General features: G+C 45.2%; 1 protein-coding gene across 4 annotated transcripts in view; it reads left to right on the forward strand.

The window, feature by feature from the left end:
• EFL1 (elongation factor like GTPase 1) overlaps window positions 1-26,304 on the forward strand; it is a 770,553-nt gene that overhangs the window by 283,894 nt on the left and 460,355 nt on the right. For all 4 annotated transcript variants that reach the window (XM_069222577.1, XM_069222575.1, XM_069222574.1 and 1 more), the window contains exon 15: window positions 13,092-13,227. In XM_069222577.1, coding sequence (XP_069078678.1) covers window positions 13,092-13,227 — 136 coding nt within the window. The remainder of the gene's footprint in view (window positions 1-13,091; window positions 13,228-26,304) is intronic.

The raw sequence follows: 26,304 nt of genomic DNA on the forward strand, positions 1-26,304 counted from the left end.
ATAGGGTATAATTGTCCGGTTCTCATACATAATACATACATACATAATTGTCAGGGTGGTCCTCTGGATTTAGGCTGAAGGCGTTGTCGTGTTGGCCAGGAGGGGTCAACCCAGAGTGGACACAAGGTCAGAATCGCCTGGGGACTTGCTGTGGACCGGTGGGCCACCTGGACTCGGACTTTGTGTGTCTGATGCAGAGATGGCAGGACTTGCAGACCTGGGGCGCTTCTGGAGTCCTTCTTGGCATTTCTTGTAGATAGGGCCGCTGTCCTCGGGAGTTCTTGATCCTCTGGTGGGCTGGCAGTCATCTGGGGGTTTGGAGCGGTTGCTGATCCTGCAGGATGCTCCGCCTTTTTGTAGCAGGGCTTCTGAAGCTGCAGACAGGCCGGTAGAGCTGGAGCAAAGTCAGTTGGTGCCTGGAGTCTTCTCTGCTGGGGTCAGCTTAGCAGTCCTCCTTCTTGCTTCTTTCGGCTTGTCCTCTTGAGGTCACCAGGAATCTGGTGACCTAGGTTCAGGGGTGCCCTTAAATACTCGATTTAGGGGTATTACAGGGGCCAGGGGGCAGCAGCAAATGTCTTTCGTCCCTGAGGGTGGCTACACCCTTCCTGTGCCCACTCCCTTTGGGGACAGGGGTACATTCCTAACCCTATTTGTCCCTGCCCTCCAAACCAAGATGGGGGTTCTGCATGGAGAGTGTCACTTCAGCTCTGGACACCTTAGGGGTGGTCCCAGCTGAAGTGATGATGGCTCCTTGTTTTACCTAGTTTTCTCTCCTGACTTGCTGCCAAAAGTGGGGCTTCGGCAGAGGAGGGGGAGGACCATCTCCACTAGCTGGAGTGCCCTGGGGCACAGTAACAGGAGGCCTGAGTCTTTGAGGCTCACCACCAAGTGTTACAGTTCCTGCAGGGGGGAGGTGTGAAGCACCTCCACCCAGAGCAGGCTTTGTCTCTGACTCCAGAGGGCGCAAAGGCCCTCACCCCATGGGGTCAGAAACTCGTCTGTTAGTGGCAGGCTGGCACAGACTGGTCAGCTTAACACTAAAGAGTTAGTTAAAGTACCAGGGAGATCTGTAAGATGCCCTATGTGTGCATTTTACAATAAACCCAACACTGGCATCAGCGTGGGTTTATTGTGTTGAGAAGTTTGATACTAAACTTTCCAGTCTTCAGTGGAGCCATCATAGAGCTGTGGAGTCCATATTGACAAACTCTCAGCCCATATACTCAATATGGCCACACTGCACTTACAATGTCTAAGAATTGACTTAGACACTTCAGGAGCATATTGCTCATGCAGCTATGCCCTCATCTGTGGTATAGTGCACCCTGCCTTAGTGCTGTAAGGCCTGCTAGAGGGGTGACTTACATATGCCACAGGCAGTAGTTGGTGGGCATGGCACTCTGAGGGGGATGCCATGTCAACTTTACCTTTTTTTCTCCCCACCGCCACACACAATCTGCAATGGCAGTGTGCATGTGCTTGGTGTGGGGTTCGTGAGGGTGGCACAATACATGCTGCAGCTCTTAGGGACCCTCCCTCATCACAGAGCGATAGGTTCCACTGGTACCTTTTTCAAGGGACTTAGCTGTGTGCCAGTTGTGGGAACAATGGTACAGTTTAGGGAAAGAACACTGGTGCTGGGGCCTGGTTAGCAGGATCTCAGCACACTTTCCATCAAGTAAGCATCAATATAAGGCCACACGTGGGGGGGAGGAAGGGTAATCATGCCAAAAGGCACACTTTCCTACACAACCCCCTCCCAAACGAAAGAGGATGAGACTAACCTTTCCAAAGAGAGTCTTCATTGTCTAAGTAGAAGGACCTGGAAAGTCCATCTGCATTGGCATGGGAAGTCCCAGATTTATGTTCCAATGAAAAGTCCATTCCCTGTAGGGAGATGGACCACCTCAAAAGTTTGGGCTTCTCACCTTTCATTTGCGTTTGCCATCTGAGAGGTCTGTGGTCGGTTTGTACAATGAAGTGAGTACAAACAAGTATGTGTCAACTTTTTCAGAGACCAAACCAAAGCAAATGCCTCCCTCTCAATGGCACTCCAACGCTGATCCCTGGGTTGTAACCTCCTGCTAATAAAAGCAATAGGCTGCTCATGGCCATCATTGTTGGTTTGGGACAGGACTGCTCCTATCTCATGTTCAGAGGCATCTGCCTGCACGATGATCTGCTGAGAGTATTTTGGAGCTTTGGGAACTAGTGATGAGTACATTGCCTCCTTCGGGGTATCAAAGGCCTTTTGACAGTCAAGAGTCCAGTTTACCTTTTTGGGCATCTTTTTTAGAGGTCAGTTCTGTGAGGGGGGGATCACAATGGACCCATAACCCTTCACAAACCCCCTGTATTAACCAGTCAAGCCAAGGAATGTCCTGACTTGAGCCTGGGTTTTTGTAGCTTCCAAGTCCAGAATTGTCTAGATTTTGGGCTGTAAGAGTTGCACTTGGCTGCCACCTACACAGTGGCCCAAGTATACAACAGTGCCCTGCCCGACATTGGGATGCCTTGATAGTGAGGCCTGCTGATTGCAGAGCATGCAAAACCTTCCCCTGAGGATCAGTTGATCTGCCAGGAGGAGCCAAAGACAGTAATATTATTTAGATATGCTGCATTAAAGGATGCCAAGCCAGCAAGGACTTGATTTACCAACCTTTGTAAGGTGGCAACGGCATTCTTCAGACCAAAGAGCATAACAGTGAACTGATAATGCCCATCGGTTGTAGAGAATGCAGTCTTTTCTTTTGCTCCTGGTGTCATGTAAATCTACTAGTACCCTACAGTTAAGTCAAAGGTACTGAGGAATTTTGCTGCACCTAACTTATCTATCAACTCATCTGCACTTGGAATAGGATGAGCATCTGTCTTAGTGACAGAGTTGAGACCTCTGTAGTCCACGCAGAACCTCATCTCTTCCTTTCCATCATTGGAATGAGGTTTGGGAACCAAGACCACTCGGCTAGCCCAGTGACTGACAGAGGATTCCATAACCCATAACTCTAGCAACTCAACCCTAGCAAGGGACTTCAACTTTGATGCTCTCCTTAACTTGGTCAGACTGCTGATAGATTTTGCTTATGACAGGAAAGCTGTCTCCACATCATGGGTACACAGGTGTGTCAGTCCAGGGGTTAAAGAGAAGAGCTCAGCATACTGCTGCAGGACTTGCCTGCAGTCAGCCTGCTGTTGGGCAGAGAGGGTGTCTGAGTAGACAACTCCATCAACTGACCCATCTTTAGGGTTGTGTGCGAGGAGGTCAGGGAGAGGTTCACTCTCTGCTTCCTGATCCTCGTCTGTAACCATCAGCATGGTTACATCAGCCCTATAACAGTAGAGTTTGAGGTGGTTCACATGGATCACCCTTTTTGGCATCCTGCTTAGTGCCCAGGTCTACCAAGTAGGTGACCTCACTCTTCTTTTCCAGGGTAGGGTAAGGGCCACTCCATTTGTCCTTAAGTGCCCTGGGAGCCACAGGCTCCAGAACCCATACCTCGTCCCCTGGTTGGAACTCCACCAGTGCAGCCTTTTGGTCATACCACTGCTTCTGGCGCTGTTGGCTGGCTTTAAGGTTTTTGGATACTTTTTCCATATACTCAGCCATCCTAGAGCGGAGGCCAGGCACATAGTCCACAACATCTTGCTTAGGGTCATGGAGAGGTCTCTCTCTTCCTTCCTTCACAAGTGCAAGTGGTCCCCTAACAGGGTGGCCAAACAAAAATTCAAAGGGGGGAAATCCTACTTCCTTTTGAGGCACCTCTCTGTAGGTGAAAATCAAGCATGGCAGAAGGGCATCCCATCTCCTTTTGAGTCTTTCAGAGAGCCTCATGATCATGTCCTTCAATTTCTTGGTGAACCTTTCAACAAGTCCATTCGTTTGTGGAATGTATGGTGTGTTGAATTTGTAAGTCACCCCACACTCATTCCAAGTGTTTCAGGTAAGCTGACATGAAGTTGATACCTCTGTCAGAAACAACCTCCTTAGAAAATCCTACCCCTGTAAAGATACCAATAAGGGCTTTGGCTACTGCAGGAGCTGTAGTAGGCTGAAGGGGAATTGCTTCAGGATACCTGGTAGCATGATTCACTGCTACTTTCCTGAGACTGTGGGTGGTTCAAGTGGACCCACTATGTCCACACCAACCCTTTCAAAGGGAACCCCAACCACTGGTAGTGGAATTAGAGGGGCCCTTGGGGGCCACCTGCGGTACCACTGTCTTGGTAGGTGACACAGTAGCTGCAAAACGCCTTCACCTCTCGCGACATGTCTGGCCAGTAGAAATGGCTGACAAGCCTATTCCATGTTTTAGTTTGGCCCAGATGCCCAACTAGAGGGATGTCGTGCTAAAGTGAGGATGAATTACCTAAACTACTGAGGCACTACCACTCTCCTGGTTGCACCAGTTTGGGGTTTCTGGCGTCAGTGTAAAGGAGTCCCTCCTCCCAGCAGACCCTGTGGAAGCAACTGACATCTCCCTTTGCCTGTGCAGCTGCTTGGTGCCTCAGGCCTTCAAGAGTAGGGCAGGTTCTTTGTCCCTAGCACAGCTGGTCCCTAGAGTACCCTCCGTGGGCCCAAAAGCTCTACCTGATAAGGATCAAGCTCCATGGGCTCAGTGCCCTCCGAGGATGTCAAGCCCTCTCCCTGAGGAGAAGAATCCTGTGTTGTTTGCTGCTCAGAAGCTGGTCCCCCAGACTTCCTTCCTTTTCTCTTGAAAGTTTGGCCATTATTCCAGGCTCCAACACTTCCTGTTTGGCTTTGTGCTCTAGGTTTCACACACACCAGCACAGGGGTTCCCAGCATGGCTGCATGAGTTTTGAGTTCTACCTCAGCCCAAGCTGAGGACTCCAGATCATTCCTTAGCAGACACTCAACTGGGATTGCAGAAGACACCACTACCTGTTTCAGGCCAGTAACCTCTCCACATTCCAAGGTCACCATAGCCATGGGATGGACCTAAGTCACGTTGTCAGCAATGGCAAATGGATATGATTGTCCAGCCAAGAACTGTCCTGGGGGAAAACAGTTTTTCTGTCATCATGGGGACACTGGCACCTGTATCCATCAGGGCTTCTACCTTAGTCCCACTAATCAAGGGATGCTGTCTGTATTTGACACCAGCCTGGCACTGCAGTCCTTGAACACGGCATGCCTCTTGGGCCGCTACTCCCATGCTTTGTGTGATTTGGTTGTACAGGTGCTTCTCATCATCCCTGAGGAGGCCCGGGGCATACTCTCTCAAGCTTTGGCAGACAGGAGAGATGCAACCAAGTTTGCGATCAGTTGTGGCCTGGATACGACCGACACTCTAGGCAGGGCAGTTTATTCGCCGTTGCCCTTATGGTGCCATGCCAGCTTGAGAACGACTGGCTTTTCAGGGGATGTCCAAGCCTCGCTTTTGGACATGCCCTTTGATGGCTCCCATCTGTTCGTAGAGGAGGCAGACTCAATGCTGGACTGCTTCAGGAATAGCAATGCTACAGCCAGGTCCTTGGCCTTTCATGGACAACTGCAGCCCGCCTTTTTCTCTTTTTGTGGCCGCAAAAGGGGCTTCCACCCACGTCCTTACCCACCCCAGCCACCACAGCATGCAAACTCCCCAACCTCTGCATGGCCGAGTACATGGTACCCCAGACTTTGTGGTTTGGGCAGCCAGGGTTGGGCAAGTCCATCAATCCGCCCCCAGCCTCCAACCCTCTTTAGGTTGACATCCAACCATCATGGGTGACCAGTAGGGGCAGGATCCGCCCACTTGAAACTGACTGACGGAGGATAATCTGTCGATATTAATATATAATAATCGATCGCTTTGAGAATGGTAAAGTCTAACCCTCAATTGAGGAACACTGCAGCTGTTCAAGACTGAGAGGTGACTCCTACACAAATCTCCTGAGGGGGGAGTGTCCTGACATAGTGGAAAAGCACATGACTTCCATTTTACGTGTAAGCCCATCACATCTGCGAACTCATGAAAGATAGTGGCAATAGGTGACATGTCTAAGGATGCATTGTGGTCGTATAACAGCAGATCATCTGCATAGAGTGAAACTATATGTATGATGTTATCTACAGGGATAACCCATTGCTGGGCATCTTGGCATAAACGATGGGCCAGGGGTTCCATAGCGATGGCAAAGAGGATAGGGGCATAAGGGCAGGCCTGGCTCGTCCTGTGGCTTAGAGGAACAGGAAATTAGATGGCCAATTAGTACCCTTGATGAGAGGTTTGTATATAATAGCTTGGTGTATGCAAGGAGATGGTGGCAAATGCCTACCTCCCGTAAGACCTCATAAAGATAGTCCCAGGACAGGGATTCAAAGGCCTTCTTGAGGTCTAATATCAGACTCACTGCCCGGGGCAACTGCAACAATTCCTGGTTCATGATGTAAAACAAGCGCCGTATATTGAGGGATGTGTTACGCACGAAGGCATTTTGATCGGGGTGCACCAGGCAGGGAGTAGTTGCAGGTACCAATCTGACCAGGCCTTGCCCAGGATTTTATAATCGCCCCCAACAGTGCTACAGGTAAATAGGAGGAGGAATATGTGAGCTCTCAATTCAGCTTCAGTCGGGATTTGAGAAGGGACTCCCTTAAGGAGGGAAGGGTGCCGGTTGTAAGGGGCTCGTTATACAAGTCTGGGTACAAGGTTGGTCAAGAAATTATCATGATACTCAATAGAGATCCCATCAAGACCTGGGGTTTTATTTCGAGCTAAATCGTGGATGGCCTGTTTGACGTCAGCCACCGTTATGAGTGCATCCAGTTTCTCACGCTTCAGGGCACTAATGGGAGGGTAAATGGAGAGGGTGCAGAAAAGATCTTGTTCGCTCTAGGGTAGAGGCAGTAGGGGCTCTATATAAGGTTGTGTAACAAGAACTCAAGGCTTGGATTATAGCTGATTGGGATCTCTCCGTCTGGTTTGTGGGGGTGATGATAACGGTAATGGGGGACTGTGTGTGTCCTGACGAGCCAACAATGCAAGGAGTCGACGTAGTAGTATGAAGGCGGCGGCATAGGCAGTGAAATTGTAGCATCGGAGGCATTCCACAACCACTGCCTCATGCTGTTTGACGTCCACCAGGGCCCAGGCCGTGTCGTCGTCAAGGGGTAAAGGGCATTATCTAGTGCAGTGACTGCCTCATACGTTGCGTAGAGGACCCTCTATAGTTCCCTGCAGATCCCTGCAACATTCTGAATGCAAAAGTCCCTAGTAACCACCTTGAAGGCATCCCATTCAGCGGCCCGAGTAGTGACTTTCCCTTGGTTCGCCTTGAAGTAAAGGACGATGTGAGTGTGTTGGACGTCGCAAAATGCAGAGTCATCTAAAATATCTTTGGAAAGCATCCAGGTAGAGAAGTGTGTATGTGGGGCACCCCTTCAATATCAATGACATGGGCAGCATGCTCAAAGAGAACATGGTCTACGTAATCTGAATTGTGAGAAATTGGGTTGTCGTTTGACTGGGCCCTGGTCAGGCAGCAGCCACAGTCCCAGGCAGGGTGAACAACAAAAAATCACTAAATTAACCTGTGCTTAACCCTAGGTAGCATGGCACAAAAGGCAGTCAGGCTAAACTTAGAAGCAATATGTAAAATATTTATGCAGCAAAGAAATAGCAACACAGTGAAAACACAGCACAATAAAAATCCCAAACCAATTTAGTAAAATATAGATTTTTTTCATACATTATTTGACACCAAAACCACCAAACTCCAATTAGTAGAACCGGAGTTATGATTTTAAAAATGTTTAAGTTTATAGCACTTACAAACAAAAAGGTGCTAAGCGTAGATATCTGGTCACGCTAGTCCGGGGCAGAGACAAAAATTAAGGCAGACTGCGATAGAGTGCGGTTCAAATACATGAAGTGGATTGGGCCCAGTCAGCGCTTACCTTCGGACTTGAAAAATTTGTAAGAAAAGTCTCTGACAAGGCAGGCGTTCAGTGGGGCAAGGCTACAGGAGTGTCTGAGAAGGGAACACCATTGTCAGATAGCCGGAGAGCGAAGCCGCAGTGAACATTTTTACCTTTAGACTTAGTTGTCTAGATGGAAGTCGAAAATCTCCATACGGAAGAAGCAGAAGGTTGTAGCCGAAGACAATTCCACAGGTCGGATACCCCTTTCGCAAAGGACTGCTGAAAATGATTTGCTGCTTCAGAGAAGAATGTAGGGGCAGAAGCTGCAAAGTCGTATCGACTGGTGACGCACCTTGGGTGGATAGGCGAGCAGATTGGTCCCGACCTCCTCCTGGCTCTTGGCTCCTGGCTCTTAAAGCAAAGCAAATTGTCCTTCTGGGTACCCTTAGCACCACAACCAAGGGTCAAGGAGTTGATGGAGACCGCTTAGAGGTTCAGGATTCACTCAGGCTGGGTCCAGGTGGGAGCCTGTTATGTCCCTTTGGCTCTGAATAGTAGGCCAGAAAACTAGCCATTGAAATCACTTCTGGAATTCCTGGGTGCAGATGAAGATGCAGGGTTCCTTAGCAGGGCTGGCCTCTGAAGGTTCAAGGCATGCTCCAGACAACAAAGCAGTCCTTGCAGATAGGGCATCAGTCTGGCAGAGTGCACATCAGATTACAGCAGCAAGCAGTCCTTCCGCAGGTCCAGTAGTGAACTGAAGAATGGTTCTGAGAGACCTATTTTTGTGTCCTGCTCTTAGGAGGTGGGAGAAGTTTCCAGTAAGGTTCTTTTAAGTCCCGGAGTTTCCTGCCTCCCCTACTCTGGCTCCTAGCTGGTTGTACTGACAATACAGTGTCATTAAGCCAATTGTGTGGCGGCAGAGCACAGCCTGTTCAGGTGCAAGTGGGACTGTGCTCGGCTCCACCCATCTTGCCTGCGAAAATGCTTTTCAGGCTCTGCTAATTCCTCTATTGTGTGACTGTCTGGATGAATTCATAAAGTCTGAACTATCAGTTCCATCCAGTCATCATTATAAGGTCATAGACACCAAACATGATACAGTGACCTCCTCTGGTTTAGGAATTACAGGTTATTAAATGTAATAAGGAATCCCCAATGTTATCCTATGGGCGAGGTAGGCCTCATTATAGTGAAAAACAAATTTGTGAGTTTTTCACTAGTAGGACATGTAAAACTTAAAAGTACATGTCCTACCTTTTCATTTGACAGCGCCCTGCCCTATGGGCTCCCTAGGGCCGACCTTAGGGAGACTTATATGCAATAAAAGGTGAGTTTAAGGCTTGGCAAGGGGTTATAAATGTCAAGTCAATATTGCAACGTGACAATGCATACAGGCTGCAATGGCAGGCCTAGGACATGTTTTAAAGTGCTACTTAAGTGGGTGTCACAATTAGTTCCTCATGTCTACTGGTAGCATTTAATTTACATGCCCTCAGTATACGCTATACAACTCTACAAAGGAGTTACATGTAAATGAAATATGTCAATTGGGTATAAACCAATTAAACCATGTTTAAGGGCGGGAGCACAAGCACTTCAGGACTGGTTAGCAGTGGTAAAGTGCACAGGCCAACAAGCAAAAAGAAGGAGGAAGGCAAAAAGTTTGTAGTGTCCCTATAGAGAGGGCCATTTCCTACAACACTGTTCTATCTAAATTAATAAGAACCCCCATGAACTTATTCACAAAGTTTCTTTACATTATCCTACATAAAAACCAGCTTTCCTAGTTACTAATACCTCCTGAATCTAACATTCAGTTAGTGAGATTAAGGCTCTATGCACTTCTGAACCATATACAGTATTTCATAGCAACAGAGTAGAAATGAGAACACACCCCATTTTTCTCTCTAGGATGGTTTTGAATTTCCACATTAACCAAACTATTTCCTTACCCGCATTTTTAATTAATACATCAACGCCAGCAGAGAAATCTTTACATTCTCTGGAATTCACACAGAATCAATCAATCAATCAGGATTTGTAAAGGGCCGCTAATCTCCTGACTGGGTATCCAGGCATTTGTAGTTCCTTGAGAAAGCAGGTAAAACGAGGGAAAAACAAGGAGAGGGCACTAAAAAGAGGAAAAACAAGAAGAAAGCAGTGAAAACTAAGGAAAAGCAAGAAGAAGGCTACAAAAATGGGGGAAAAGCAAAGAGAAAGCAGTGAGAACAAGGGAAAAACCAAGCAGAAAGCATGCAAAAAACGGGGAGAAAAGCAAGTAGAAAGCAGTGAAAATGAGAGAAAAGCAAGCAGAGGACGCAAAAAACAGGAAAAAGCAAGGAGAAAGCAATGACAATGAGGGAAAAGCAAGCAAAGGGCTCTAAAAAACAGGCAAAAGCAAGAGAGAGCAGTTAGAACAAAAGAAAGCAAGGAGAGGCACACAAAAAAAGGGGGGAAGGAAAGAGAAAGCAGGGAAAACAAGGGAAAAGCAATGAGAAGGCACACAAAAAACAGAGAAAGCAAGGAGAAGGCAGTGAAAATGAGGGAAAAGGAAGAATAGGCACACAAAAACAGGGGTAAAAGCAAAGAGAAAGCAGTGAAAACAAAGGGAAAGCAAGGAGCGGGCACACGAAAAACGGGGGATAAGGCAAAGGGAAGACAGGAGCATGAGTGATGAGGCAGTACGGGGAGAGCTGGGCCTGGGCCTCTGGCCAAGGCTAATTTCCAAATGTGCAACACTCGTAGAGCTCCCAACAGGCACATTGTTTCTAGATCCTTTCAGCCTCCAATGTCTATCCACTTCCCAGATTATATGCAGGTGAGACATATGGCTGACTTTCATTTAATGTATCATAACCCAGCAGTAGTGAGCAAATGGGAGTGACGGGACCTCTTGAATCCTCTACCTTCTCAAACAGATGCCAAAAAACCCTTGGGGAATGAGACTCCAACAGACATGATTTCCAGATGCCTTTGAATCTTTTAAATGGTTGGACTCTGGGACAGGAGGAAGGATTTTTTTTGTTATGAGAGGATTTTTATGAGATCATTTTGCTTTCTAGTAAGCAGACGACTTCACAGTACTACACAAATTCCTATCTTGTTCTTTTCTTTATACCATTGCTTTCAGATGTTAGTCCAATTTGTGCGATTGTACTGACACTGGACTAGATCTCCCAGCTCATAATGTACTGTTTGTTAAATGACATGCAATACTAGGAAAGAAGTGCCTTGATAACATGTCATCATTTGGTAGGGGTTTCCCTCCTTAGAGTTCACACTGGAGCAGTATATACTAAATAAATATCTTGTTGCTTGGTGGTTTTGCATATTATATAGAGCAGGTGTTTCAAACCAGTAGCTCATGAGCTGCTCACAGCCTTGAGTTCATTTTTAAATAAGCACATGGTAACATTTTCCTTTTAAAGTTAAGGAAAGGCTGTGTTTATTTTACATTATGATCACCAGGCTGCAGAAAGCAGGGCCTGATAATGAGAAGTGCTCAGTCAGATTTAAGATGCAGGATGGGGCACAGAGGTGTGAAGAACTGAAGTATTTAACTCTTAAATAAAAGTCCTTGCCCACTCAGTATTAAGAGAGTGAGAACAAAATGATTTTTCTGAATTACTTTAAATGGGAGAAAATTCAAATGAAAAGTTAGCTTAATGATTGTTAACTGTTCATTCCGAGTGGCCAGTAGACACTGTGCCATATTTATAACTGAAAATACAGTTATTTTGTGTAAACAGGAGAAGTTTGAAGTGAAGAAAAATATTACTGGGAAACGTTGCCTTTATATTTTTCTTCGCTTTCAATTAAGCCAATTATGTCTTAATCTTTTATGAAGTATGTTTCTTCACTTATATTCGTCTCATTTAAACACATGGCTGTATATTTTCTGGTATATACATGGCACCGTGGCTCCAGGCCACTGGGAGCATGATCCCTTCTGTTTGTAAACGTGATATGTCGAAATGGGGGAAAATTGAAATGGCGAGTTATTTGGAATCCATATAAATGTAAAGTTAAATCTTCAGTTTATTTTTCTCCCATTTCTAAATGTTGCCTTACATGTATCTTGTTCCCATTTGCAGGTAGACACGGTGCCATATATATTTATAAATGAAAACAAAGCTATTATCTTTGAGGAGAATGTTATAGAAAAATGTGCCACATTAAGAGCATTTTTACAGAACATTTTTCTGCACTTTAAATTTCTACCATTACAAAAAAAATAAAAAATTGTTGTATGTTTATGTTAAACATGTAACAGTGCCAGCTGTGGTAAAAGGTATGTTCTGTGCCGCAAGTACATACGACACGGGCTCTCCCCCACCTATACACATATATCCCATTCATCCACATACATGTTCATGCAACCTCAAAGGCCACAGTCTCACTGACACACATGACATAGTGCCCTTAGTCATAGTATTTTGTTCAAACCATAGTATCAGGCTCTATGGACATAAGGCTTAAAGTCAATGAAGCTTGGTGTGGGGCTGAGGGGGTGCACAAGTTGCCTATCCTTCAGTAGCTCACATTGATTTTCATTTATCAGAAGTATCTCTCACTACAGAAAAGGTTGGAGGTCCCTGATATGGAGAGAAGCCATGTGTATGAATTTGCCAAGTGTAGGATTCAAATGCATGTAAACTAGGGACAAGCTTGGTTACATTGGCCATACATCTGTGAAGTGTTCTTATCCTGGCTTCTTTAGCCATGCCCTCATTAGAGGCCACCACATTTGTCATCACACTTGTAGCACTGAAAACAGTACACAGCTCTTGGTGTGTGTTTGTGAGCCATCATAAAACACCTTTACATGAATATATTTGAGAAAAGAGACGTTTTGGAAATCTACTTTAAAGTGCCAGACAGACTAATAGTTCAGCATGCACCTGATAGAGGGAATTACGGGACAAATCTATTTAAATGCTATATGCTATGATAAAGGAGCGTGATGCAGGTGTGAGCTGTGCACAATATGTACTTTAGTGAACCTTTCAGCATAAACATATGAGTGATGCATTTCACATGGAGACATGGTACATATTGGAAGTGACTGTGTGAGCCACTCGTAATGTACCGCAAATAATACGTCTGTACTTACAATATACTGCACAATATTTTAACAATAAACGTTTCCCATGAGAAGATCCACATACATGTTTATTTACAAGCGTATACTTGCATTTTGTAAAATGATTGATGTCCTCTTATCTAGTTGCCCTCTGAGTACCCAACTGCAGAAGATCTCCCGCCTGTGCCTCATATGGCTTGCTGCACTCTTGAGAATCTCTATCTACTGATGGGCCGAGAACTGGAGGACCTTGAAGAAGTGCCATCAGGCAATGTGCTGGGTAGGACAACTCTTTTGAAATGTGTTCTTTTTATTTTTATCTGAGTGTACTTACACCTGTCAGAAATGTTGCTGTTATTGCATTCTTCATAGTAAAATGCTGCTTAACAAATCTTAGCTTATCAGGTATATTTATTAAGTACCTCCATTTTAGAGCCTAAATAATGTATAACGTAAATTAAACTGATCTGAAACAAAACAGCATCTAGCTTAGTAAAATATATATAAAATACAAATGTTGCAAAAGTTAAGTGCTGGTCATGTTTAGCTTAACCCACTGAGGTGTTATTTTGTTATAGATCCTACCCAGGCGTGCGTGTTTCTCTCTACTTAAGACTTCCACAGTGTGAATTAACCTTGTATTTTAATGGGCCTCCCCAGCATGGACCAACTGCTATGCAGAGAAGAATATAGCTTAGAACATATCATTGCTGCTGATCAGTTCCCATGTTATTCCGCTGCAAGTGAAAATGGGTTTTGGACTTTGCTGTGTTTGCTCGTATTCCATAAGATTAAGAATGAAAATTCCCTTTATCAACCTGTGGCATGAGATATGCTTGAAGTATTTTCCAAAATCAGGACCAACCCAGAGAGAGCAAAGTGATGATTTAGTTTATGCCTTGAGAGGAGAGGGTTGTAAATGCTTTTTTCGAATACTTCCACCTTCCCATACCTTTACTTTACCACCTTTTCTTTGTCTCACCTTCACTATCTCTAAGCGTGAACTTTAACTTGATGCTATTTTTTTTTTAGTGATAAACAGACTTTCTTTTCCGAGATTTTTGGTGATTTGGAGGCCCCATGTAAAGCTTAAAAATATGCGATTCCGTTTTTAAAGAATGTTCTCCCTCGATAGCAAAGTGTGTTCTTCGTGTGGGCATGTGGATAAACAAAGAGATTGGGACTTGTGAGGGTCCCTAAACAGTCATTCGGTCTCTGCCTTCATACAGAAATGGCTGGACACGGACTGGGCGGAAAGGAGCGTTAGAGGTCTTAGAGCATTTCCATTATAATCGTAATATAGGCTAAGGGTTTCTGATAGCAACCTTAACAAAGGAAGAGAAAGACCCAAAACTGCTCCTATTTACCAAGTGCTAGAAAATGTCAGCATTGATGTAATATTGACGAAAACAGGAAAGCCATTGAAACCTAGCGCCTATGAACTCTAGCTTTAAGAATATGAATATGTATAACATAAAGAGCATTGTTGTGTAAGTTAATAATTCAGATTTTTATAAATGTGTTGACGCATTGTTTAGCATTAATTGTGTGTAAGTGTTAGTTTAACAGATTATAGATTTCAGAGTTATATTAATTGAGTCATTTGATGGGAATTTGCGATACCGTGATAGATCCATTTATCATTTAGAAAATGGCATGCAGTTTGCAATAGCTGAAACACTCCAAAAGGTGAAATTATAGCATAAAGCATTACTATGTTTTCTTAAGTACCTGTACGTTTCACATGTAGCTAAGTATAGATACATGTCTTCTATGTGCTCGGTGCAGTGCATGGAAAAGTGATTTAAGCTATCAGCTATTCAGACATCAGGAATGTATACATTTCTTCCAGATGTTTTAAACAAAATCTTCTCTAAACTGTTGAGTTTTAAAAACAGAAACTGACATCCGTTTTTATCAATGCTTGCAATGGCTGGCATTGATATCAGATACATATGAGATTTAAGCACCATGAGAGGCTGCCAAAATAGACTGGTAATGCCATTTTGCTAGTTATGCCTTTAAAGTCATTCAGAATCGAGGTTTGTTCACCTCTCGTGGCAGAATAGAAAATATTTGATCTTTAATAATTTTTATAACAAGATAAAATAGCTCCTGAAACTGGTTGATAATGTATTTTAAAATTGTGTTCCCAAATTAAACTTTGTGGAGCTGTTTGGTCCACTTGTTCAAAGATTATCGCCCCCAGTCGTGGCAGGTCGCAACCATGCCAGGTTTTCGGTTTATCCACATCAAATGTAATGGCATAGAGTAAACCTCAGTAGGAAGAAGTTACTAAGGGACAGATGTATGAAGCAAGTTTGCATTTCTTAATGGTCCGAATCGCTATTTTGGGCCATTAAGAAATGCAAAATTGACTTTTGGTTACGTACAAATCCCTTTAAGGAATCGCAGATTGTGATTTCTACAGAGTAGAAATCGAAATTTGCGATTACCATAGTAGGAAATCGCAACAAGGGATTTCCTTTTTGCGATTTCCATTTTGATGCACCATGCATTTCCTAAGTGCAGATTGTTCATTTACAAGATGCAATTACCATTGGCTTGAAAACAATGGTAACCAGGTGCAATTTAAAAGAAGCATTTGCAATGCAATAGATCTTGCATTTTCTAGAGATAGAACTATTGGTGTAGTAAATTCAGAACTGGACTTTTCTTCCCATATAAACTGGTCAACCCTGCCTCATAATTCATCTTTTCCTGTCATGTTTTGGTGGTCACTGGCGGCTACTGACATCATAAATTACAAGCCTTTGTGGAGAGTTGAGAAGATGACAGCACTACCTCGAGTTGTGTAAACGTCCGAACGGAAATTGGAAAATAAGGCTGGAAAAGTATTTTTCTTTTTATGTCAACAGAATTAAAAGTCTTGCATGCATTTTTGCCTCGCATTTCAGCAAAGCTCTAATTAAGTTAACAATAGCAGAGCAGACTGAGAAAATGTATGGCCCCAATAAAGGAGATAAGCAATGTCCTGTGTGCAGATGTCTCTGAGGGCTGGCATGGAGGGGGCCTAGAGAGAAAGACTCCAGATGCACGGCTATGCAGGTTTCACATCATTGCTTCTAAGTTTAGCTACATTCTACCAGAAAGGGCATATTGTGGCTTTCGTGAGCAGTGAGCTAAATGTTTAGGCACCGGGTGTTTCTTTTGTAAAATAAGCTTATATTAGCAGCCATTCAGGAGCCACAGGTAAATGAGGACAGCACTTGAATAAAACTAAAACAAATGTCAGTGACATGGGAGGAAGTCGGAGGAATTGAATTCTGCAATAAAAACACAGGCAGCTAGCAGCCTAAAACACCCACAGTGAAAAGTGAGCAACACAGAAATGACAAAAGTAGCTCCTCACAGCATCAGATAAAGAAACCAAAGTGGAATAATACAGTAGTTGGTCACTGTTCTGTAACAGAAAAAGGAGTTAGAAAAAGGAAGAACTGACCACTAGTGAGCAAGAATTTTTAAAGGACACTGCAATCAACAAATGAAATCACTTTTAATTTTGATAGAGATATTTGGGAAATGCAAAACCATCCCATTGACTCAAATGCAGTTACACTTCTTAATAGCAATTTCCTAATAGCGATTCCTACTTTTTAGGATTTGCTATTAGGAAATCGGTATCTTTGTACATTGCATTTTGCATTTCTTAAATAACGATTTCTATGAAGTCGCTATTTAAGAAATACAAAATTGCATTTTCATACATCTGGCCGAACGTTACCTGTCGCTTTGAATACCTTTTGGCTTTATATACGTATGGCACAAAAGGATCGAAGTTGGATATGTCTGCTCCCGTCGGCAGGGTCTATAGCTTGCACACAGCTCTCTAGTCAGCAAAAACAAATTTCAAACAATAATTAGTACTCATATTTTATTGTGTTGTCAAGTGAGCATTGCACACTGATTTCATCTCAACAAATTGGTGTTGTATTTAAATATTTGCAAGGGGGGAGACTTACACTTCTACTTAAACTCTAAGAAAACAACAGTAGCTACTTCATGACATCTCTCTGTGTAAGTACCAAAATATGTCAGATGTATAATTGTATAATATCAGTACACAGGAGCCGAGGATGTAGAGTCACAAAAGTTCAGCATAATGCGATCGAGGAGCATGCCCCTTATGTATTTTATCAAGCAAAGATAAACATTTTATTTTGAGGAAGTTAACAAAGTTACCTGACGTACTCTTTTCAAAGATGATTAAATCTTCTGTTAATTAAACACCTAAACGTCAGCTTTTTTCAAATAGCTAGGCTTTAACTCTGTGATACCTGTATTCAAAAGTGCATGCCCATTTTGGGCTTTTTCTTTTGTAGGCTGTCCATTGGCGATTTGGCAAGGCTGGACCCATGCATATTTTCAGCGTAACTGCTGATTATGTATATAAGTGCTATTAAAATTCACTGTATAAAAATCTGTATTATGTAAACATCTGCCATGATTTGTCCCTTTTTGCTGGACATGTGTGTCTGAGTGCACTGCAGTAAGGTCCAGTCTGCTTGCATGTACTTTTAAAGTTTCACTTTTGCACACTTTATTTAGCTTTTCTTTAATTCCCCAGTAGATACGCACCAAGAAGATAGCTTCTTTTCTTCCTTGGTGTGACTGGACTTCAGTTTTTTTTTCTACTTTGTTCTGCCTTGGGTCTTGAATCAACGCTATAGTTGGATTAAGCCACTCCTCTACTACAACACCCTGGCGTTAAACGAGACCTTTTGATTTATAAAAAAAAATATATATAATATACTTATTTAAAGGGGCTTTCAGTCAGATGTCTTCATCCTTTGGTCTGTTGGTGTATCATTCACATTTTGCTTCCATCCACTACAGCATTAGGCAGGAGGTCGGACCACTGCGTAACTTCACTTGAAGTGACTGCATTTTGCTCTTTAACAAGGTGCATATCTGCACATAAGGTAGTTCTTTTTAGGGTCATTGGTTTTTATTTTTACTTTATTACTTTTGTTGCCTTTGTGTTTATAGTCTGACAGGACAGCAGGACACTTTCTTGCTCTTCCATGTGGAGCACAGGGCATATTCCAGGTTTTTCAGTTACTGTCTCTTGTTAATGGTTTTTATTGTACATTCCTTTAAAGTGACCTTTGTTTTTTTTTCTTTTATGACTGATTCCATTTTTCAGCATACCAAAATCTATTTGAAACTGTTTTCATGAAATTGTCATGTTTTTTAGCATGTGCGAAATGAAGTGCTCTTGTATGTCTTGCTTATATAAACATTTAACTATCATATGACTAATTTTACCTCTGCTAATTATTCCACGTTCTTTGCAGCTCTGTCCATCTACCTTTGCAACCCTGTCCATCTACCTTTGCAACCCTATCGTCCCTCTATCTATCTTGGTAACTCTATGTGTCTTTGTAATTCTGTCTGTCTGTCTGTGAGCTCCTAAACGATTATCTTGGACAGTCCCATGACTCTCCATCTTGCTCTCAAAGTCAGTCAACATCGGACCCCCAGCTTTCTACTTGTCCCAGCACAACTCGAGTTTCCGGGGCTATCTGCAACACTGAGGCAGAGCCAAGGTTCGCACAAGGCCATGCTCTGAATCGTCCGACTCCCTCTGGTGATCCTTCAAGCCTCATGGAGTCACAAAGCCTCCATCCGGCATTGGGAGTCTGTAATGAAGCACTTGGTTGGATGTTTTTCTTTCTCTTCAGTATAAATAATTCTGTCTTTATTCTCCCTTGTGTTCATCTGCAGTTCTCTTTACTTGTGCAGTTCCACAGATCCTGTCTTGCACCTATGCAGTATTTATTGTCTGTACACTCCTGTGGCTTCTCTAGGGTTTAAAATTATGCCCTGCACTGATGATATGACACAAAACGTCCATCTGGCTTACCACTGGTGAGTTCGTCCTTGGTGCCAGTTAGACCCTTTGAAGCCTTCATTGGGCGGCTTCCGGCACCCATACTGACTCTGCCTCCAGCTCCACAGCCTACACTGGTTTCCAGAACTCTACGGTAATGCTCACTCCATTGATACCAGAGAAGGAGGTGCTCATTGTGCTCTCTGAGTCAGTTAGTCTTGCTTCAGTTGCTGTCAAACTACAGCCTACATAGCTTGACATCTCACCCCCATAAGGAACATCCTACCCATTACATTGCTTGTTTGGCACCGATTCTGACAACGATTATGAAGCATGTAATAAAATAGGCCAACGTTACCACGAAGACAATTGGTATGATGTCCTACAAGACCCAAGTGGCCTCCACCAATCTCCTAACTTTGGCCTTCTCACACCCCCAGGTCTTGCCACTGAAAAGGGTGCTTTTTTGTGGTGGTGATGCTGAAGGTGGCCAATGCTCTTGACCTCCAGCTCCTCACCTTAGAGGTCAAGACTAATGTTGTGATTGAAGCTCTCCAGCCACAGCAAACCACTGCTGAACCCTGAATACCTTTAAACAAGGCCCTCACTGATTCTCTCTTAAAGACCTGGGTCAAGGCTTGCTCTTGCCCCCTGGTAATCCGCCAGATTACATGACTCCACTGACCTGCTCCAGGCAACCCTGCATTTTTGCCTCACACAACCCCCCCCTTAGGAGGTCTTAGTGGTGCAGGCATCGACCAGACAGAGTAATCTGAGCAATTTTCTAACTACTCTCCCCTCACAGGGAGCCCGAAAGTGTAGAAATCATTGGAAAGAGATTATTTTCTTCCACCCAGTTTGGCCCTCAGGTCCATTAATGCCAGTTGCCTGCTGGGGCACTGGGTCCTAAGCTTTTTGGGATTCGGTGGCTCAAGTCATCCAAGGTGTCCCGGATAACCTCCAGACTCTCCTCACCCAAACTCTATGGGATGGTCATGACACGGCTAAATTCATAATTCATTGTGGTGTAGACACTATTGATTCCATCGGGCAAGCCATTGGCTCAAGTGTTTACATTTATCGACATGCCTGTCTGCAGTTGACGTGTTTTTCAGGCAATGTCCAGTCATCACTTACAGACATGCCTTTCGACGTAACTCGCCTTTTTGGGTACAGGGCTGATTCCACTGTTTTGCGGTTCAATGCAACTAGGGTCACAGTGTAGGAAAGTACCATCTTGCTTGGCATGTTACCTCCATTTTTACTGTATGTATGTTGTTTTTTGCCTATGTGTCACTGGGATCTTGCCAGTCAGGACTCCAGTTCTCATAATGTATGCCCTGAATGTGTTCCCTGTGTGGTGCCTAACTGTATCACTGAGGCTCTGCTAGCCAGAACCTCAGTGTTTATGCTCTCTCTGCTTTTAAAATTGTCATTGCAGGCTAGTGACTAATTTTACCAATTCTCATTGGCACACTGGAACACCCGTATAATTCCCTTGTATATGGTACCTAGGTACCCAGGGTATTGGGGTTCCAGGAGATCCCTATGGGCTGCAGCATTTCTTTTGCCACCCATAGGGAGCTCAGACAATTCTTTCACAGGACTGCCACTGCAGCCTGAGTGAAATAACGTCCACGTTATTTCACAGCCATTTTACACTGCACTTAAGTAACTTATAAGTCACCTATATGTCTAACCCTCACTTGGTGAAGGTTAGGTGCAACGTTACCTGGTGTGTGGGCAACCTGGAACTAGCCAAGGGGCCCCCACATTGTTCAGGGCAAATTCCCCGGACTTTGTGAGTGCGGGGACACCATTACACGCGTGCACTACATAGAGTTCAATACCTATATGTAGCGTTACAATGGTAACTCCGAACATGGCCATGTAACATGTCTAGGATCATGGAATTGTCACTCCAATACCATTCTTGTATTGGGGGGACAATTCCATGCATCCCCGGGTCTCCAGCACAGAGCCCAGGTACTGCCAAACTAACCTTCCGGGGTCTCCTCTGCAGCTACTGCTGCTGCAAACCCCTCAGACAGGTTTCTGCCTCCCTGGGGCCTGGGCAGCCTGGTCCCAGGAAGGCAAAAAAAGGATTTCCTCTGAGAGAGGGTGTTACACCCTCTCCCTTTGGAAATAGGTGTTAAGGGCCTGGGAGGAGTAGCCTCCCCTGGCCTCTGGAAATGCTTTGAAGGGCACAGATGGTGCCCTCTCTGCATAAGCCAGTCTATACCGGTTCAGGGATCCCCCAGCCCTGCTCTGGCGGGAAACTGGACACAGGAAAGGGGAGTGACCACTCCCCTGACCAGCACCTCCCAGGGGAGGTGCCCAGAGCTCCTCCAGTGTGTCCCAGACCGCTGCCATCTTGGATGCAGAGGTGTGAGGGCACAATGGACAGCTCTGAGTGGCCAGTGCCAGCAGGTGACGTCAGAGACCCCTCCTGATAGGTGCTTACCTTTCTCTGTAGCCAATCCTCCTCTGTGGGCTATTTAGGGTCTCTCCTGTGGGAAGCTCACCAGATAACGAATGCAAGAGCTCACCAGAATTCCTTTGCACTTCCCTCTTCGACTTCTGCCAAGGATCGACCGCTGACTGCTCAAGGATGCCTACATAACCACAACAAAGTAGCAAGAAGACTACCAGTGACATTGTAGCGCCTCATCCTACCGGCTTTCTCGACTGTTTCCTGGTGGTGCATTCTCTGAGGGCTGTCTGCCTTCACCCTGCATTGGATGGCAAGAAGAAATCTCCCGTGAATCGACTGAATCTTCCCCCTGCTAACGCAGACACCAAACTTCTGCATCACCGGTCCTCTGGGTCCCCTCTCATCCTGACGAGCATGGTCCCTGGAATACAGGAGCTGGGTCCAAGTATCTTCGACAGTCCAGTGGCCCTTCTGTCCAAATTTGGTGGAGGTAAGTCCTTGCCTTCCCACGCCAGACAGTAATCCTGTGTACTGCGTGAACTGCAGCTGCTCGGGCTTCTGTGCACTTTTGCAAGACTTTCTTCGTGCACAGCCTAGCCCAGGTCCCAAGCACTCCGTCCTGCATTGCCCAACTCGCTGAGTTGGACTCCGACGTCGTGGGACCCTCCTTTGTGACTCTGAGTCGACCGCTGTCCTCAGATCTTCTAAGTGCCTGTTCAGGTGCTTCAGTGTGTGCTGCCTGCTTCTGCGTGGGCTCTCTGTGTTGCTGTTCCTCCTAGGGGCGACCTCCTGGTCCTTCCTGGGCCCTGGCAACACCCAAATTCCTCAACCGTGACTCTTGCAGCTAGCAAGGCTTGTTTGCGGTCTTTCTGCGTGGAAACAACTCTGCATCCTCCAGCACGCCGTGGGACATCTTCTGACCAAAGGAGAAGTTCCTGGCACCTTCCGTTGTTGCAGAATCTTCGGCTTCTTCCACCCGGAGGCAGCCCTTTTACACCTTCATCCGGGGTTTAGTGGGCTCCTGCCCCCCCTGGACACTTGCGTGACTCTTGGACTTGGTCCCCTTCCTTTACAGGTCCTCAGGTCCAGGAATCCGTCTTCAGTGTTTTCCAGTCAGTTGTTGTCCTTGCAGAATCACCTATCTCGACTTTACTGGGGCAGTAGGGTAACTTTACTCCTACTTTTCAGGGTCTTGGGGTGCGGTATCTTGGACACCCCTAGTGTTTTCTTACACTCCCAGCGACCCTCTACACACTACACTAGGCCTAGGGTCCATTCGTGGTTCGCATTCCACTTTTGGAGTATATGGTTTGTGTTGCCTCTAGGCCTATTTCTCCCTATTGCATTCTATTGTGTTCTACAGTGTTTGCACTACTTTTCTAACTATTGCTTACCTGATTTTGATTTATGTCTATATAATTTGTGTATATTACTTACCTCCTAAGGGAGTATATCCTCTGAGATACTTTTGGCATATTGTCACTAAAATAAAGTACCTTTATTTTTAGTAACTCTGAGCATTGTGTTTTCTTATGATATAGTGCTATATGATATAAGTGGTATAGTAGGAGCTTTGCATGTTTCCTAGTTCAGCCTAAGCTGCTCTGCTATAGCTAGCTCTATCAGCCTAAGCTGCTGGAACACCTCTATTCTACTAATAAGGGATAACTGGACCTGGCACAAGGTGTAAGTACCACAAGGTACCCACTATAAGCCAGGCCAGCCTCCTACACACAGCACCCTCCCTGGGCTTATCGCCCTGCCTCACTAGTCACATCAACCCTATTGCTCCTATCATGTTTATTTTTAATAGGCAACCCACACCAGCAGTCATTACAGACTGAGCAAGGTGCCTAGCTGTTTTGCGGGGCAGTGACATCCACTGACCCCATTCTGGTCAAGGTCAACAAGAGCCCAACCCATACCCCCACAACACAGCCACACATGCCAAATTACTTAAGTGTGCCCTTAGTGGAGCACAGCCTCCCGGTTGGAGGCAGGATCCAATGATTCTTGCTGGAGTGGCAGGCCAAACAATAGGATAGGTGGGTCCAGCATATCATTCAGAAGGGGCATGTCCTACCTTGCCTGACGCTCTTTCATTCATCTCCCAAACAACTGACGGAGGACCATCTGTCTGTTTTATGGCAGAACGTGCAAGCCTTTTTGGCCAAAAGGGCTATTGAGAGCGTGCCTGAAACGAAGGTAGGTCATGGTTTCTACTCTCTGCAAAAAAGAATGGGTCCTTTGTCCTATTTAGGACATGCACCCTCTCAACGTCTTCCTCCAGAACGACAATCACTCTGGGCCAGGTCATGTGTGCCCTGTGACCCTAGAAGCTGGATGGTGGCGTTGGACCTGCCGGATGTATATTTCCATATACCGGTTCTCAGGCCCACTGGCACTACCTACAATTCATGGTTGACCAGGATCATTTTCATTTGGCCAGTTTGTCTCACCAGTGGTCCTCGGTTAGTCACAAAAGTGATGGCAGTGGTGACAGCATCTTCGGAGGTCAGGGCTCTCAGTCCCCTACCCTGATGAGTGGCTGTTGAAGGCCCCATACAGTCATCAACCACTTCCAGGTTATGGCGAACCCCCTGTCACCTTTTGGGTTCACTATTAGCGTGTCATAGTCACACCTGACACCTCAAATTTTCCCATTCAACTGAGTCAATCTGGACACGGTTCAGTTTCATGCCTTTCTCCTATAAAGGATAGATCAGGACATTCAAGCTAAGATTCCAGTCTATGAGCCTCTGTGCTGGATTTCAATGAGATCGAATCGGAGCTGCTGGGACGGATGGCCTACTGCATCCTGCTGCTGAAACACACCAGGTACCATATGCAGACTCTGCAGTGGGATCTGAAGTCTTGATGGGTCCAACATCAAGGGGTCATCTCCAACCATGTTCAGATTTCAGAGGAGACTTCAAAAGATCTTAAGTGGTGGTTACTGCACCATGATCGGGTCAGTGGCAGACTCCTGTCTTCACCCCTCCCAGACAGTGTTAACAAATGCATTACTTCTGGGTTTTAGCAACCATCTGGGAGAGATGGAGTTCAGAGGTCTTTGGTCTCCGGCAGTATCCTGGCTCAGTATCAACCTCCTGGAGCTGAGGGCCATCTGTCTAGCATTAAAAGCCTTATTTCCGTCTATCAAGGGAAGGCTGGTACAGGTGCTTACAGAAAACTGTGTGGTATTGCAGTATGCAGGACAGAGTTGGGTCCTGTGCCTGAGCCCTGTGCCAGAAGGTTCTGTGTCTCTGGAAATGGCTGGACCATCAAGAGATTTTCCTGGTGGTGTTCCACCTGGCAGGATCTTTGAATGCTAAGGTAGACAAGCTCAGCCATTAACTCCTAGCAGATCACAAGTGACAGTTACACCCAGAGGTGGTGCAAGGTCTCTTTTGCAAATGGGGAGAACCTTGGCTTGATCCATTCGGCACCAAGAACATGCAGTATCAGTCTTTCTGTATGCTTTTGTTTCCAGGGTGTCTCTCGCTAGGAGATGCGTTCCACCTATAGTGGAACTCAGGACTACTGTATGCCTTTCTGCTGACACCTCTTCTGCCCCAAGTTCTGAATATGATCAGGACCAACCAGCCCAAGTCATCCTAATGGTCCCGGAATGAGCACGAAGAGTATGGTATCCAGAGCTCCGAGGCTTAAGCATCTGTCCTCCATCAGATTGCCCGTCTGGGCAGCAACAGTATATGGTTCTGCACCTGAGCCTTCATAATCTTCACCTTCATGTGCAAAGAGATGCTGCTCAAATATTTCTGTATCTAGTCTGATTACTGGGGAATATTTAAAACGTGAGGAATCCGCGGTTAGATAAGAGTCTCTGGCAGAAAGACCTTTACTGAAGGTAAGTAACTTGTTGAACAGGGCCCTGCTCGTGCTGATAACTCTGACTAGGCTCAGACAGTGTGATCTGCTGAAGAAAAGGCCAGCTGTCAGGGCACTCATGATTAAAAGTTAATACGGTATAGAGACTTTAGCTTTGGAATGGCAATAACACCATAGAGAGTTCATACACCATTTATTTTTGCAGTACAAAGTTCGCCATCAATATAAAACAAATCATTCGGATATTCATGCAGTAGCCAAAGCTTTAATGTTCATGTAGCAACCATAGCCAACACGTGTTTCGTCCTATGAGAGAGTATTCTCACGGACTTCATCAGGGCTTGATTCAAAATAAGTTTTATATAGGAAATCAGTCCTAGTAAGACTCTGTAAAAAGGGCTTACTTGCATGTTCCCTCCTGTGCCCTTTGTTATGGTGCTATGGGGCTTTAATTTGATACTTACCTCTGAATGTGTGCTCCTTTTGAAACCATGCACAGTTAATTGAAGTTTCTGACTCAAGACCATTTTTCTTATTGCAACCACATGCTATACATTGTGTCAGTGAGCTGCAGGCACTGTCACTGCAACCTCTTTATACTATCTTCTTTCCTGACAAGTTGGTAATTCAGTCTTGAGAATGCTTTCTCCCAAAAGTGGTGTCTCTGTTCCAGATGGAACAGTCGTTAATACTCCCTTCTTTCTTCTCTCCTTCACATCGCTGTAAAGGTGAAGGTAATGGTTGGATCCAAAGAGAGCCCTTATCTTCCATATCGATGGACTAAGAAGCACCAGGTAAACAACCACCTCTTCATAGTATAAGTTGATGTGAAGAAGGGAAGGGCACTTCAAAATAAGACTTTTTCTTCCACACCACCTGGTACTACTTTATCAATTCTCAGGCCTGCTTGGATAGTCATATTGCACACTCAGCCCTGCAAGACTTTCTAGCCTAAATTTCATTTCTCAGACCTCCCCTGCAGCATCAGCCTTCAAGCTGCATGAGTTTGCCCTTAGCGGTGCGCAGCCACCCGGTGGGAGGCAGAATGCAACATTTTCTCCCAGGGGTGGCAATGCACCTCATAGGACAGAAGGGGTCCTCCAGATTGTCTAGCACGACTGTGCCCTTCTGCTTCTTCCCTATTCCCCACAGCTTCCTTCCTTATCAGAACAGCTTTCAGAGGCGCACCTGTTCATCTTACTGCAAGACGTACAAGC

Source organism: Pleurodeles waltl, chromosome 3_1 (assembly GCF_031143425.1).
Source record: "Pleurodeles waltl isolate 20211129_DDA chromosome 3_1, aPleWal1.hap1.20221129, whole genome shotgun sequence".
Classification (NCBI taxonomy): domain Eukaryota; kingdom Metazoa; phylum Chordata; class Amphibia; order Caudata; family Salamandridae; genus Pleurodeles; species Pleurodeles waltl.